At 43.2% G+C, this 15,152-nt stretch overlaps 1 protein-coding gene across 2 annotated transcripts; it reads left to right on the top strand.

The window, feature by feature from the left end:
* Positions 1-12,299, top strand: SIX4 (SIX homeobox 4). Of its 2 annotated transcripts, XM_036844826.1 has the most exons (4): positions 1-48; positions 258-1,108; positions 3,818-4,506; positions 7,915-12,278. In XM_036844826.1, exons 1-4 carry the CDS (start codon positions 46-48, stop codon positions 8,709-8,711), a joined length of 2,340 nt encoding a protein of 779 aa, XP_036700721.1. In that variant the 5' UTR covers positions 1-45; the 3' UTR covers positions 8,712-12,278. The 2 variants fall into 2 exon arrangements, with proteins under 2 accessions (XP_036700721.1, XP_036700720.1); XM_036844825.1 differs by lacking the exon at positions 1-48 and having other exon boundaries at positions 200-1,108; positions 7,915-12,299.
* The last annotated feature ends 2,853 nt before the right edge of the window (positions 12,300-15,152 follow it).

Genomic DNA, 15,152 nt, shown 5'->3' with positions numbered 1-15,152 from the left:
AAAGCAGCTATCCTTTTACACTACTTTGCTCTAGCAGCTATCTTAATGGTGACTGCGTGGCCGGGGGGAAACCTGATCGGCCAGATCCAGCCGAAACCGGGAGGGAGGGAGTGGGCTTTCCGGAGGGGGGGAGGGGGGAGGGACACGAAGAAGGAGGAGTAAGAGAGGGGAAAAGAAAGAGGAAAAGAGTGCGAGGGAGTGAGGGAGGGAGGAAAATAAACAACAAAAAAATGTCCTCTTCCTCCCCCACCGGGCAGATTGCAAGTGCGGCGGACATCAAGCAGGAGAATGGGATGGAAAGCGCCTCGGAAGGGCAGGAGGCGCCCCGAGAAGTGGCGGGGGGCGCGGCGGCGGGGCTGAGCCCCCCGGCTCCAGCCCCTTTCCCCCTGGAGCTGGGGGACGCCGCGGCCACCGCCGCCAGGGTGAGCGGAGAGGAAGGGGCAGTGGCTGCGGCGGCGACGGCCGGAGCGGCGGCGGATCAGGTACAACTCCACTCGGAACTTCTGGGCAGGCACCACCACGCCGCGGCCGCCGCCGCCGCCGCCGCCGCGCAGACCCCACTGGCCTTCTCGCCCGACCATGTCGCCTGCGTGTGCGAGGCGCTGCAGCAGGGGGGCAACCTGGACCGCCTGGCCCGGTTCCTGTGGTCCCTGCCCCAGAGCGACCTGCTACGTGGCAACGAGAGCCTGCTGAAGGCGCGAGCGCTGGTGGCCTTCCACCAGGGCATCTACCCTGAGCTCTACAGCATCCTCGAGAGCCACAGCTTCGAGTCGGCCAACCACCCGCTGCTGCAGCAGCTCTGGTACAAGGCGCGCTACACCGAGGCCGAGCGAGCCCGCGGCCGGCCGCTGGGCGCCGTGGACAAGTACCGGCTGCGCAGGAAATTCCCCCTGCCCCGCACCATCTGGGACGGCGAGGAGACGGTGTATTGTTTCAAGGAGAAGTCGCGCAACGCGCTCAAGGAGCTCTACAAGCAGAATCGCTACCCTTCGCCGGCCGAGAAGCGGCACCTGGCCAAGATCACCGGCCTCTCCCTCACCCAGGTCAGCAACTGGTTCAAGAACCGCCGGCAGCGCGATCGGAACCCCTCTGAGACCCAGTCCAAAAGGTGAGCGCCAACTTTCCTCCTCCTCCCCCTTCGTCTCCCCAACCCCCTTCCCAGCTTTCTTTTCCTCCAAGTGCTCGCAAACATGGCGCTTACCTTCCCCACCAGCCTGGTCCGGCTGCCCACCTCTCCCCGCCCCCCACCTCTCTCCCCGGCTGGGGGAGGGGGGGCGGCGGCGGCGAGGGGCGGGGGAACCTTGCTCCTTACCCTCCCCCCACCTCCCCCCAGAAGTTTCTGGTCGCCCGCCTAGGTCTCAGTCCCCGCCCCCACCTCGGCTGGTCACTGCTGCCCGGTTTCCCACCCCCATCCCTCTGGCTTTGAAGTTGCCACTCTCTCCCCGGTTCTGGCCGGGCGAAGGATCGTGTGTAGACGCCGGAAAGGCAGTTCTCGCTGCCGCCCGATGCCCACGGAGGTTGCCAGCGCCCGCCGGGGTCTGCACCTCCACGGGGTCACGCCTGCCCGGCGCGCGCACGCGCTCCCGGACCCCCAGGGTTCGGCTGCCCCAGGCAGGCGCTGGAGGTGGCCGTGGCCGCTCCGGAGGGAGAAGAAAGTTGGTGGGGTCTGGAAGCGCAGAAGGGGGTCTGGGGACGTCGAGGTTTTATATGACAGAGTTAATCATTCACCCTGCCCGCTGTGGTTCCCTTCGCGGCCGCGGCAACTGTGGGGTGTTGGTGCGGCTCGGCTCTGCGGTGTTTTGAAACCTGATTCTGAACTCCTTCGGATCGAATTTCAGCGCCGCCGGGGTGGTGGGGCTAGAGGGCGGCTTCCCCGGCCCCTGAACCCTGCGGGGCTCCTTCCCGGTGTGGTGATTGGGGCTGGGGGCAGGCTGGCACCGGGCGGACAGCAGGGAAGGACTGGGGGCGCTATCCACTCCGCACCTCTTTGAGCGCCCACCCTGGCGGGTTTGAACTTTTTGACTGCCAGGTATTTTTTCCCAACCGGTAGAAAATACCGGGTTTTCCTGCTCTTTTGTACGTCCTCCTGAGTCAGACACCTGGTCTGTGTGTCTGTGTGTATTGTTGGACAAAGTAAAGAGAAGGTCGCCGAAAGGGATGGTGTCGCCAGCCCTGCGGGGAAAGGAGAGAAGGAATCCAAAAGCAGCTCGAAGGTTCTGCTGAGGGGGGGAATCTGGGAGCCGGGGAGCCCGGCCCGGCGGGGAGAAGGTGATCACCCGGCGCGTTCCAGAGCCCGCCGCGGGCCGCTCCTGCCCGTTTCTCGCCCAAGGCAGGAGGGAGGCTCCGTGCCCGAACCCGGCCTCGCGGTAACCAAAACAAAACGTGCACTGCGACCTGCGTGCATCCCTCCGCAGACTTGCGGGGGCGCGACCCAGAGGAGGCGCCTTGGTAACTCCACGCCACCTGTCCCCGTGCCTGCTTGAGGCAGCGGATCCTGTCGGCGACGGAATCCGATGGGCAGGGGGTAGGGGGGTGGGGAGCGGGCGCGGCGCGCAGGCCAGCTGCCCTGGAGCCTCCACTCCCTGGCCGGGCGCGTTCCCCGCGTCTCCCCAGCCACACACAGCCTGCTTCGCCCCCCCCGCCCAAGACACACACCCGCTCCCAGCCCAGTTGCCTGGTTGAGGCCCCTTTCCGGATCTACCTCCCACCCGCATCCCCGGTGAGTCACCCTCGCAGACGGCGACGGCGGCTCAGCCTCAGCTCGTAAATCAAAGCGCCTTCTGCGCTCCTGGCCCCGCAGTCCAAAGCCGGGGTAATCCCCTCCCCTCGGCATGAAAGCGAACCGACCTCGGGGCACTGCAGGGATGTCGGATCTTATGCAGGGCCAAGTCCCGCCGCGCTCCAAACTGCCTCTGTCCCACCGTCCTTTCTCCCCCGGCCCAGCCTCAGACCAAATGGGAAACACCCACCACTACCCCTCCCCAGATTTGGTATTTACCCCCAAATCGGAGAGCTGAGGAACACAGTCTTGTTTGGAACAGAAGGACTGAGGGTGCTGGGGAAGGGGTCTGATAAGTACAAGGCCACTGAGTGACCCACACCCTTTCCCTTCCACCTCACCAGGGCACTGGATGGTGTTTGTTAAATAGGCCCCTATGGCTTTCTTTGGATTCAAAGGCGACTGCACATAACAGTTCTTGGGTTGAAAGTGCCTTTCCTACAACAAGACAGCCACTTTGTTGAATGAGATAGTTGTCAGTCTGGTGGAGTAGAAGTTTGGGAGCAGGTGAGAAAATGATCTCTTGTTAACTAACTGGCAGACAAAACTGAGTACTTCCCACCTCCTGCTCCTTTGACAGTTTCATTTACCTCCAAAATCACACTAACCTGAATTGGTTTGAGGGGAAAGGAAAGAGTTCCTAAACAGAAATGACTGACCAACCCTTTAATGAGTTTTTTTTCTGTGGTATAGGTAGCAGCATATTTAACAGTAATAAATAACTTCAATGCTATAAAAACGTGTAGACAATTCTCCTGTAAATCCTATTAGCTGAATTTATATCTTTTAGACCTCTGGACTTTCTCTGAACTTATTATTAGTACAGGTTATTGAGACATGAGAGTTCCTCTTCCCAGATGCCCTGGTCAGAATCTGCTGAAAGGCCTCATAGCTAAAACAAGACTAGAAGACTTCCTGCTGTGCTTTCCTTAAACACTATCTTTAATGGGATTAGAGGCTGGTTTTCCAAACAATTGGCACTATGTAGATTGTCATTCCCATGACTTTCTGAATGTCTTGATTTCCTCCTCTGTACAGTGAGTCGGATGGCAATCCTAGCACTGAAGATGAATCCAGCAAGGGTCATGAAGATTTGTCTCCTCATCCACTCTCCAGTTCATCCGATGGTGTCACCAACCTCAGCCTTTCCAGTCACATGGAGCCAGTATATATGCAACAAATTGGAAATGCTAAAATATCGTTAAGCTCTTCTGGAGTTTTGTTGAATGGAAGTTTGGTGCCTGCCAGTACTTCACCTGTCTTCCTTAATGGTAATTCTTTCATTCAGGGACCCAATGGAGTTATCCTTAATGGATTAAGTGTGGGAAATACACAGACAGTGTCATTGAACCCACCAAAAATGGCATCAAACATTGTGAGCAATGGTATATCCATGACTGACATACTGGGGTCTACCTCCCAGGATGTGAAGGAATTCAAAGTTCTCCAGAGTTCTTCAGCTAACTCAGCAGCCACCACCTCCTACAGCCCCAGTGCTCCTGTGTCATTCCCAGGGCTGATATCCAGCACTGAGGTGAAAAGAGAAGGTATTCAAACAGTGGCTTCCCAGGATGGAGGTTCTGTAGTGACTTTTACCACACCAGTGCAAATTAACCAGTATGGCATCGTCCAGATCCCCAATTCCGGAGCGAGCAGTCAGTTCCTTAATGGGAGCATTGGATTCTCTCCACTGCAGCTGCCTCCTGTTTCAGTGGCAGCTTCACAAGGTAAAAGTCTGGTTTGGTACCGTAATGCACCAGTGAATGTTTTAGCCAGCTGCTGTAAATGACGCATTTGGTGAGAGCTATAGATTGCTGTTACTGTTCAGGTACCTCACTGGCTGCCACAGCTGCAGAATAGCCTTGATGTGTTTCTCTTTCTTCACAACATCCATGTAATATCCAGCTTGCTTGGTTCCCTGGCATCATGGGGGTGGGCTTTTATTTTTCCAACAACTAAATGGAAAAATACAGTTCGCAGCGAGTCCTGCCAGTTCTACAATTATAGAAATATGCTAAGTCAATCGGTGCTTACAAAATAACCCACTGCTTGACATTTTAAGATTAAAAATTAATAATATTGCTAGAACACAAAATAAGTCAAGCAGTTGGTAAGAATGTGTAGACTTCACCTAAGAATTATTTATTTGACCAAAAGGAGTTTTAGAAGAGCGAGCTAAAGAGACTGGGTCATTTGCATTTGATTCATGTTCCTCCTATAAGTAAGACTAACAGACCTAAAGGGAAAACAGAGGAGTATGTGATTGGCTGTTGCTGTGCATGTATACTTGCCCCCTAAATGTGTGGGTTTATTTATGGAGGTAACTGTAAGCCTTATTTTATATGTTGGTGGCTTTACTAAGGCATCTGCTAAAGGAAGCACTGATCTGAAATTTGGGAAACCTGAGACCGATATGCCAGTTCTTCAATGACTTTAAGCAAATCTGGATGGCTCTGTGTCATTGTTTCTCTATAGAAACAGGAATGGTTAGAGTGGCAGTGGAGGTTGCAGAGCTGCTTGAATTCAGGAGTGGGAGATGTTAGTGCATATTTGCCTCCCTGGAAGCAAATCTGAAAGTCCAAATTTTTACCAAAACAAAATAAGTAACTGTTTGCCTTAAAGATCAGCTTCCTGTAAAATGGTTTTATCCAAAAAAAAAAAAAACTCAATTTATACACAACTCTTGTTTCCACAACTATGGTCTACTTCAGTTTGTTTGAGGCATTAATGGAAGAATTGTTGTGCAGTAAATTCCATTCTGTTCATTTGTTTCTCTTTAGGTAAAATGGTAGTATAGTAACACACAACAGTCCTGCAGCATGCTATTTATTTCTTCATTGTTCCAGGCTATGGAAAGGATTAAGCTTAGTCACTATCCAACACAGGGCAAAAATAGGAAAACCACAGGGAAAGCCAAAGTGCTTAGTTTACAATACTTTAATGTGGATCTAACCCTTTTTCTCTCTTTAGGAAATTTCCAAATAGTAGGTAACATTTTAAAGACAACAAATTTGAGCAAAAAGCATAGTATGTACATTGGGGGAGGAGAAAAGCAGGAATACTTCTCACACATAATCTAAAAAAGTGCTACCATAGAAAATTATTACAAACTAATAGCTAATTCTTAAAATGGGACATTTAATATGAATAAGAACAGCATTTTCAGTTAAAGTAGCTAAGATCAAATGACAGAGCTGTCAATCCTTAGACTTGTCTGGGTGAGTTGAAGACATAAGTTTAACCAGATGGCCCAGGAAACAACGTTCCCTTAGAGTAACTGTGTATTGCAGTTCTCAGTAAAGCATTTGGGGATTCAGCCTTTCTCAAAACAGATACCAAGCCCTTCTTAAAAATGGCTAGACAAGGTAGATTATCTTTCTATAGTCGAAACTTATATAGAAAAGCAGAATCTCTACATCTTTTACTCACTTTATAGTCTGAGTAAATAAGGGTTTTTTTTTAAGCATCATTATAAAATTATACTTTGTACCTATATCATTTCTCAACTGGGTTTTTTTTAACTGATTTTGAAATTATTGTTCAATTTATAATTCAGTTGCAGCTATACTTAAATATCAAGTTTTAGATCACATCTGCTTTTCCCCCTTCATCTATGTATTTTATAATATCTACACATTTAGAAATATTATTTTATTTATATTCCGTAGGAGTTTGGGAAAATGTCACACCTATTATGTTATATATAGCCCTATCAAAAAATAATGAATCATTTTATTCACAAATACACTGGCAAACAGTTTCACAAACGCATACACACAACAAAGTAACCATCTATTTCAGATGTCTTTTGCTACAGTTTAGTAGTCAACAAGAATTTTAAAGCCTTTTTAGTTTGTTTGACCTGGAACAAAGATTTACGTTAGAGAAGAGCTCAAACGTATGTGGAAATGTTTTTCTTAAGTTCAAATAAAGTGTTTTCATTTTTTGTTTGTTTAAAGCCATTCCTTTGCATTTAAGGTGCTTAAAAATGTTTGGAAGACATATAAACAGCCCTGTGACATACATTTATCGATACAGGTGGCAACATAATCACAATTATTCTATTAATTCAAGGAGGGAAATGTTTTAGGTGAATTACCTTTAACATTAGGCTGTTTTCTCAAAATAATGAAGAGTTTACTGAACATCTAATTCAAGATCAGGGTAAACACCCTACTTGAATTATTCTGTCACAAAACTCCCCCATGTCCACCTTTCCTTTACTGGCAAGATAATTGTCATTATTTCACTGTGCCTAGGAAAAGACTCAGAAAGAAAAAGGTTTTATTTGATGGTGTGAGTTAGGGGAAGGGGGTCTAATTCATCTGCATTGTCTGAGTTAGCTGATTTGAACAACTCAGCTTTCTACTTATATTTCTTTTTCTACTTCTGGTCTCTGTAGAACATTATAATGAGAGTCTCAAAAGATACAAACCTTTTACAGAAGCATTAGCTCTAGCTCTTTATGTTAATCTGTATTTTAAAAAGCACATTTCATTATTATCATTAATTCTTCCTGTCACAACACTGAAAATTCAGAAGTAGCACAACAAAAGGAAAAAAAAAAAACTATTGAATGTTTTGTTGACTTGACATTATGGTTAGTTTGGTGAAACTTTGCAACTTGTCCGTACAGGTTTATATGGTTAACTGTAAGCCCCAGGGTAACTCATTTATGTGGTATTTTCTGCATTTCCGTTTATATTTTATGTCAGTTACTGAGCTTGCCCTGAACAAAGGCATTCTCTTTCGCATTTGTGTTTTCTAGTTCCAACTGGCAGAGCGAGCAATAACTATCAACTAATTGAGAGATATCAAGTCTCAGTAATACTGAACCAGAAACTTGACTGAAATTAGAACTTGGAAACAAAATTTTTTTTTTCCATTTGATTTCTAAGCCAGTAGTTCTCGCTCCCGCTTCATCACCAGAATTACTCAAGGAGTTAAAAATACACCTGTTCTGGGACTTACTGAGTCAGATAGATTCTCAGGAGCGGAGCCTTGAAATCTGTAGTTTTAAGTGCTCAAGGTGATTCTACGGAACCTGAGAAAAATCATGTGTGTAAAAAAGTAACTTTTTTCTTTCCTTATCAGCCCCATTAATGATAATCTGTACTTTATTTTTTTTTTTTTAGGTAATATTTCAGTAAATTCAAGCACTTCAGATGGGAGCACATTTACAAGTGAGTCCGCCACAGTCCAACAAGGAAAGGTTTTCTTGAGCTCTCTTGCTCCCAGTGCAGTGGTATACACTGTTCCTAATTCAGGCCAGACTATAGGATCTGTTAAACAGGAGGGCGTGGAGAGGAGCCTGGTGTTTTCTCAGTTGATGCCTGTCAATCAGAATGCACAAGTAAATGCAAACCTGTCTTCTGAAAGTATCTCGGGAAGTGGCCTCCACCCACTGTCCTCCTCCTTAGTTAATGTATCCCCAACTCACAATTTTTCCCTGACTCCCCCTACCCTACTAAACCCCACTGAGCTAAACCCTGACATTGTTGATAGCCAGCCAATGTCTGCACCTGTGGCAAGCAAATCTACTGTGACATCTGTCAGCAACACTAACTATGCAACTCTTCAGAACTGCTCCCTTATTACTGGTCAAGATCTATTATCAGTACCCATGACCCAGGCTGCCCTTGGGGAAATAGTTCCCACAGCTGAAGCCCAGGTGAGTCACCCCTCCCCTACAGTACACCAGGATTTTGTCAGAGAACATCATTTGGTTATGCAATCAGTAGCTAACATAAAAGAGAATTTCTTAACAAATTCTGAGAGCAAAGCAACAAGCAACTTAATGATGCTGGACTCCAAATCCAAGTATGTCTTAGAGGGCATGGTTGAGACTGTCTGTGAAGACCTGGAAACAGACAAAAAAGAGCTTGCCAAGCTCCAGACTGTCCAATTGGATGAAGAGATGCAAGACTTGTAAACTTAATTTCTTTTTTTTTTTTTCCTGGCATCAGCAGGCAAATCTTTTCATGAAGACCTGAGGACATAAAGGATTTTCCCATTTGAAGGGAAACATTAGTTTTGCAAGTAAATGCATTCAAAAGACTTTAGATTGATCTGCATGAAGATCACAGTTAAATATGCAGGAGTAGAACTGCATTACTGCAGCCTTTTTGTTCACATGTGTTCTCTTTTAAATAGATGGAGACAGAGGAACAAGATGAAATATATCAAGAAGTCAAAGTGTATCATTTGGTTGACTTAACATAATTCTAAGATCAAATGGAACTTGATAAATAGTTTTCTAAATTAAAAATGTATACACTTAAGGTAGAAAATTAAATATCACTACAGAGCGTTAGAAACAATACAATTCTTTTTGTTTACTTTTACTCCACGGGCATTGGTAAGGTTAAGAAGCATAAAAGGTACTCTACACTATTCTAAGGGTATATTTTTGAATATATGCATTTCTGTTTTTCAGCATTTTTGTGAAAGTCTTGGCTTGTCTCTATACATTTCCAAATGTGATTGCTAATAGTTCACTGTGGCTGAGAAAGTTTGCAACTCCACTAAAAACTCTGAAACAAACTTCAGTGTGAGTGTAAATATATTAGTCCTATAAGCAAGAATTTGGGTAATTACAGTGAATTTTATTTATGCTGTATATGTTTCTCTTATACTTCAGACACTATGAACTGAAAAGAAAAATGTTTTCGTACTGTTTAATTTATTTTTATTGTTTGAACAGGAAGCGAACAGTTATTTCCAACAAAGTTTTACTTTTTGTAGGATTTTAAAAGTAATGATTTTTATCAGGAGTCTATTAAGGTCAATATTAATAACACTGAAACAAGAAATCTAACTCCCAATATTGGAATTTTGGTACTTTTTTTCACATCCTTGTTCTTTATTTAGCAACTCTCTGATTCATTTAAATATATTTTCTACAGAATTCTATGTGCCTTTTTACCTTGTGGCCTTTTTATTACTCTTACTAAGGTACAGAAGTGTCAATGGAAGCACTGATGACTCCTTTCTACTATCCAACAGGGTTAATTTCACAGAATTGCTCTAAATCTGAAGAACTTAAGTTTCACTTATATTATTAGAGTTAATGTTTATGATGCAAGTGGTTGAACAATTAATTATTGTTGATACTTTTCATTACAGAGAAGTAACAGTTATAGACTACCATGTAAAACCAATTCTGGAGGCTATGAAAACAACCATTTTAAAGGAAAGAAAGAATATGTAACTTCTATTGAGATGAATTATGTCCTGTTGAAACTTAGTTCTAAATGTTTTAACTCAGTTGTTACATTATGACATATGACTGTTGTTTGCACTATATTATCACCTCTTCTTTAAAAGTAAATCTTTCCGGGTTTCTGTAAGAAGCTTGTTTGATAATGTTGTGAGCTGTGGTTACAGTTTTTATCAGGACTCTGAACAGAAGATGTAATAATACAAATACATTTATGTAGTGAGTAAAGTCTCTGGTCTCTGAAAAGCAAGAAAAGTGAGAAAATGATCTCTTCAGAGATGACAGAAAGTTGTTGAACATGAAGATGTCACCACATCTTGCTTTCTTTAAGATCGGAACAAAGGGTCCATTGTAAGTGTCTACATGCCCATCAGCCCAGCATGTTGAATAAGGGCCATAGAGGATTTAACTTTTGTTCTTACTGCAAATGGAACTTGCAGGCATAGGTGAAGAGCCCTTTGAAGAATTCCTCCCCCATCATTTTTTTTCTCCCCCATCATTTTGATAAAGAACTTAGATCCCATTTTTTTATGGAATTAGCGAAAGTTCCTAAACTGCTGAAATTACGTGTTTTTTTGTTTCGTTTTGTTTTACAGCATCAGGTTTTTTAGAGTTCTCTTCCACTCCACCACTACTTATACAGCTTGTTTGTTTCTTTGGGTGTGTGCTGATCATGTTACTGAGATTAATTACATGGGTCTATAGTGCAGTTTACATGAAAATGATGTTTTCCACTTGATTGCTGCAAATATCAAGAGTTTGTTAATTATTTTAAAATACCCATCCAATAAGAAAGATGGGAAGGTTTAAAAAGTTATATATGTTATATATACATATATATAACAGGAAAAGTTTTGTGTCTTCCAAAAATATAAGCCTCTCTTTTATTCACAGTTCTTCCTCTTTTCTTCCTTAAGAAAGAGAAAAGATAGCACAAAACTTAAGACTTACTTAGGAAACCTATTCATACTCCAACATGATGTAATTATACCCCTACAATTACTCCAGGTAGCTATACAATATATACCAGGTAAGAATCAATGCACATTATAAAGAACTTGTTCTTTTCTGTTCTTTCAGTAAAATAAGGGCCAGTTGATATGTAGCCCATATATATGGGAATGAAATAAGATAAACCCCATGATCTCCTTGCACAGAATTGCAAATGTTTTTTTGCAGTACCAAGGGCCAGACTCAGAACCCTTGTCAGAATTTCCCTCTTACGTAAACCAATGCTTGAAGATGCTGCAAATGACCCTCTAATGATCCCAAAAGAGGAATCAGAATAGGGATAAATAACTCCCTGCAAACCCCAACCCCTGCTGCTGGCTGTGTGAGCCTATCTATGCACTCTATCAGTCAGAATTGATATATAGCTCTTAGTTACATCCAGTAAAGGACAGCCTGTTGTTTAAAGAGAAGGTGCATTTGTTCCTCAGTCAAGCAAAAGCACCTGTGTTGTACTGCTTTATAGCTCACGCATATTCATAGTAAAGAAAAGACTGAATTATACACATTTCAGTGCCTTTCTTGTGTTACGAAAGGCAGGTAGATGTTATAGCCATAGATAAAATTCATAGTTGAATTGCACACTGACCTTAAATCTCCCTGTATATGCCCTTGCGTCTTGCATGTTAAAAGCTGGATAATTGGGTAGATATTGCAGCCTGCCCTACTACATGTTAGACAAGTGTGCATTAGTACATAACCAGAAGTTCTTCATTCTTTAAAATGTTTTTGACAGATCATCTCATCATAAAAATATAAATAATTCAGGAAAACTGTGGGGAAAAGAATTACATTTTATAGAAGATGTTTCAAAGTCTTCTTAGAGCTTAGATAATAGAGTAACAGTTATTTTGTATCTAACTGATACATTTTATGTTAATTTCTTATTACCACCACACATTTTATTACTCAAAATTGTATAGCATGTGACTCTTTTGGCTTTCAGGGTTCTCAAAAATTTTTTATTCTTTTGTTGCATGTACTGTATGTTTAGAGGCAACCAGTGATATACTCAATATGGTTTTACTGTGCCTTACACAAAGAGAAAATCTATACAGAATGTATATCATGGGGTGGGGTAACAGAGTCTATACTGCACTGTTCGGTGATGGCACACAGAGCATGTCCCAGAACATTTCTGTGCTTAATTACCCAACCAAAGAGATCTAAAGTATGTATGTTGTACTGTAATAGGGGTTTATGCCTGGACAATTAAGTGTTTTATTTGTTTTCTGAAATGATGTGAACTTATTTTTCTAAACACTATGCTAAATAAACTTTATATTTATACATACCTTATGTTGAAAAAGTTATTTGTCCCTGGGAAAGCAGAGAAGAGTAAAGAAAAGAAAAACAAAAATCCACAAACATTTCATAGGCTTGCAAATATAAGAGGAGTCATTTGGGGAAAATAGTCTGTTGGTCTTTATACAAAATTACCCAATTCACTTAATTGTACTGCATACTCAGAGCTAAATGATTAGATTTCATCCTCCTTAAAGGAAAGAAATGTGTCATTCATTTGGGTGTCCCAAAATCTGAATCTGATACCATTTTTAATGGAATTAAATTGAAAGGTCCAAGGACCTTTCCATTCCCAGCCTTACTGAAAGAGCTCAGTATCACCCCATCTTTAAAGCACTCCCATTAGCCAAAGTCTGGTTATACCACAGCTGGGTCCACCAGTGGTTTGGCTTAAAACTATGGACAGAACAGCATTACTGAGTGTGTAGAAGAGTCAGCCTTAGTACAGTTTGGTCCTCATATTAAAATTACATGACATCTGATTTTGCATGCCTCCCACACTGAAATGAAGAGGAAACTAGATTAAAAAAATAGACTGGGACCACCTGTACAACTCTATTACAAAACTAAAGTCATTAAATTAATTTCAGGTATTATGTGTAGAGTTTTTTATAATCTTGTCATTCAGTTCATTTATTTACAAATTTTCTATGTAGTTAAACCAGTTAAAGTGAATAGTGTCTCAGTAAGTGGGTACTGTATAGGGTCAGAATATTATGGAGTGATTATATTCTATCATATCTTAACCAAACATTTAAAAAAATATTTTATATTGGAGTATAGTTGATTAACAATGTTGTATTAGTTTCAGGTGTACAGCAAAGTGATTCAGTTATACATATATATATTCTTTTTCAAATTCTTTTTTTTAATAAATTTATTTATTTATTATTTTTGGCTGCATTGGGTCTTCGTTGCTGTGCACGGGCTCTCTCTAGTTGCAGCAAGTGGGGGCTACTCTTCCCTGCGGTGCGCGGGCTTCTCGCTTTGGTGGCTTCTCTTCTCTAGAGCCATACGGGCTCTAGGCATGCAGGCTTCCGTAGTTGTGGCATGCAGGCTCAGTAGTTGTGGCTCACAGGCTCTAGAGCGCAGGCTCAGTAGTTGTGGCACATGGGCTTAGTTGCTCCGCGGCATGTGAGATCTTCCCGTACCAGAGCTCAAACCCATGTCCCCTGCATTGGCAGGCGGATTCTTAACCACTGCACCACCAGGGAAGCCCTTAATGAAACATTTTTAACACATTTGACAAGGTTACTGATCTACTTCAAACTTTTTTTTAGCGACAAATTTTTAAATTTAATTTTATCGTAGTATAGTTGATTAAAATGTTGTGTTCCTTCAAACATTTTTGTAGCTCCTTGGAAACTAGCAAATTAAAACCCCTCAATGAGAATTCAAGACCTTTAGCTATATGATTCCATCCCACCTTTCCAGTTTGCCTTAAAAATAATAAATGTGGAAATTTACCTTTGTACCTCACCATTTCCAATACAGTAGATAGTAAATAAACAAAATACATTCAGATAATGGTCAATGCTATAAAGACAATAACAGGGTGATTGAATTGAGAATGGGGAATGGGTAGAGGTGGGGATTAGATTGGTCAAGGAAGGTCTCTGAAGAAGTGACATTTCAGAAGAGAGATTTGAACGGTTCAAGGGAGCCAGCCTGCAAGACCTAGAAAAGAGCATTCCAGCCATAGGGAACAGCAAGTACAAAGGCCCTGAGGGAGGAGCACAGCGGCTGGATCACAGTGTTACACACTCTAGGGGTCATGTGAAAGGAGATCCAGTCAGAGAGATAGGCAGGGACCAGATCACAGGTAGAGCTTTACTGGTCTGTGCCAAATCATTTGAATTTCATTCTGAGAAGCAAGGAATGATATAACATGACTTCCACTTTAAAATATCAGCAGCCTATTCTTTGTAGAATGTTGTGGGAGGCAAGAGGGATGGCAGGGATTAAGAAACTATGTCACATTGTCCTAAACTGTTCGACAGGAAATATGTCAGGCGCTCTTGAAGCGTGTGTGACAGTTTGTCCACAAATGTCTCCAGAATTTTGTGCTCTCTAAACCTTCTGTCTACTCGGCCTCCTGCTTTTAGCCAAAGCTGCCATCTTCCTACTATGATTGTCCCACTCTGAACCTGTGCCCTGAACTCCAGGCTGATAGATGCACTTCCCTAATGGGTATCTTCAGAATGTCCTAGTCACCTATGACTCTATATATGAAAATGTAAACTATTATCTTCACTGTAAACCTGTTCCCCACTCTGTGTTCCTCATTCATCCATTGGCCAAATATAAAGTCTGGGATTCACTCTGGCGTCTTCTGTCCCTATCTTCCCACCTCCTCCACCAGATCACTACATCTATCCATGTCTGCTCTTTTGCTGTCTCTTGAATTAGTTCTTTCCCCTCCATTTCTAGGGTTACTGCTATAGTTTAGGTACTTACCATTTCTTGACTGAATTATTGCAGCCTCTGCCTGCTTGGTATCCAGGGTCTGGTCCTCATTCCTACATTACAACTATATTCAGAGAGGACTTTCAGAATTCAAGACTTATCCCAGCCTCACATTCTAGTTTGAAATCTTCAATGGCTCTCCATTGCTTATGAAATACCATTTAAACTCCTTAACATACAAAGCCTCCAAGACCCAGGCCTTACCTCTCTGTCTGGTCACATCTCTAGCCACATGAATCTGTTCCCTGCAGGCACCAGGTTCTTTCTTACCTACCAGATCTCCCAGACTCACTAGGAAGTGAGTCTGCTCCAGGAACCTCTGTCTCACCCTCATAAACGGAATAGTACATGGCTGATTCTGTGATCAGACAGGAA

Source organism: Balaenoptera musculus, chromosome 2 (assembly GCF_009873245.2).
Source record: "Balaenoptera musculus isolate JJ_BM4_2016_0621 chromosome 2, mBalMus1.pri.v3, whole genome shotgun sequence".
Classification (NCBI taxonomy): domain Eukaryota; kingdom Metazoa; phylum Chordata; class Mammalia; order Artiodactyla; family Balaenopteridae; genus Balaenoptera; species Balaenoptera musculus.
This window is presented reverse-complemented; position numbering and strand designations above follow the sequence as displayed.

Bases quoted from the DNA above. Each gene is read 5' to 3' on its own strand.
- SIX4 (XM_036844825.1), top strand. From the start codon at position 231: ATGTCCTCTTCCTCCCCCACCGGGCAGATTGCAAGTGCGGCGGACATC. The intron at 1,109-3,817 runs GTGAGCGCCAAC...TCCTCTGTACAG, and splicing joins TCTGAGACCCAGTCCAAAAG to TGAGTCGGATGGCAATCCTA. The intron at 4,507-7,914 runs GTAAAAGTCTGG...TTTTTTTTTTAG, and splicing joins TTCAGTGGCAGCTTCACAAG to GTAATATTTCAGTAAATTCA.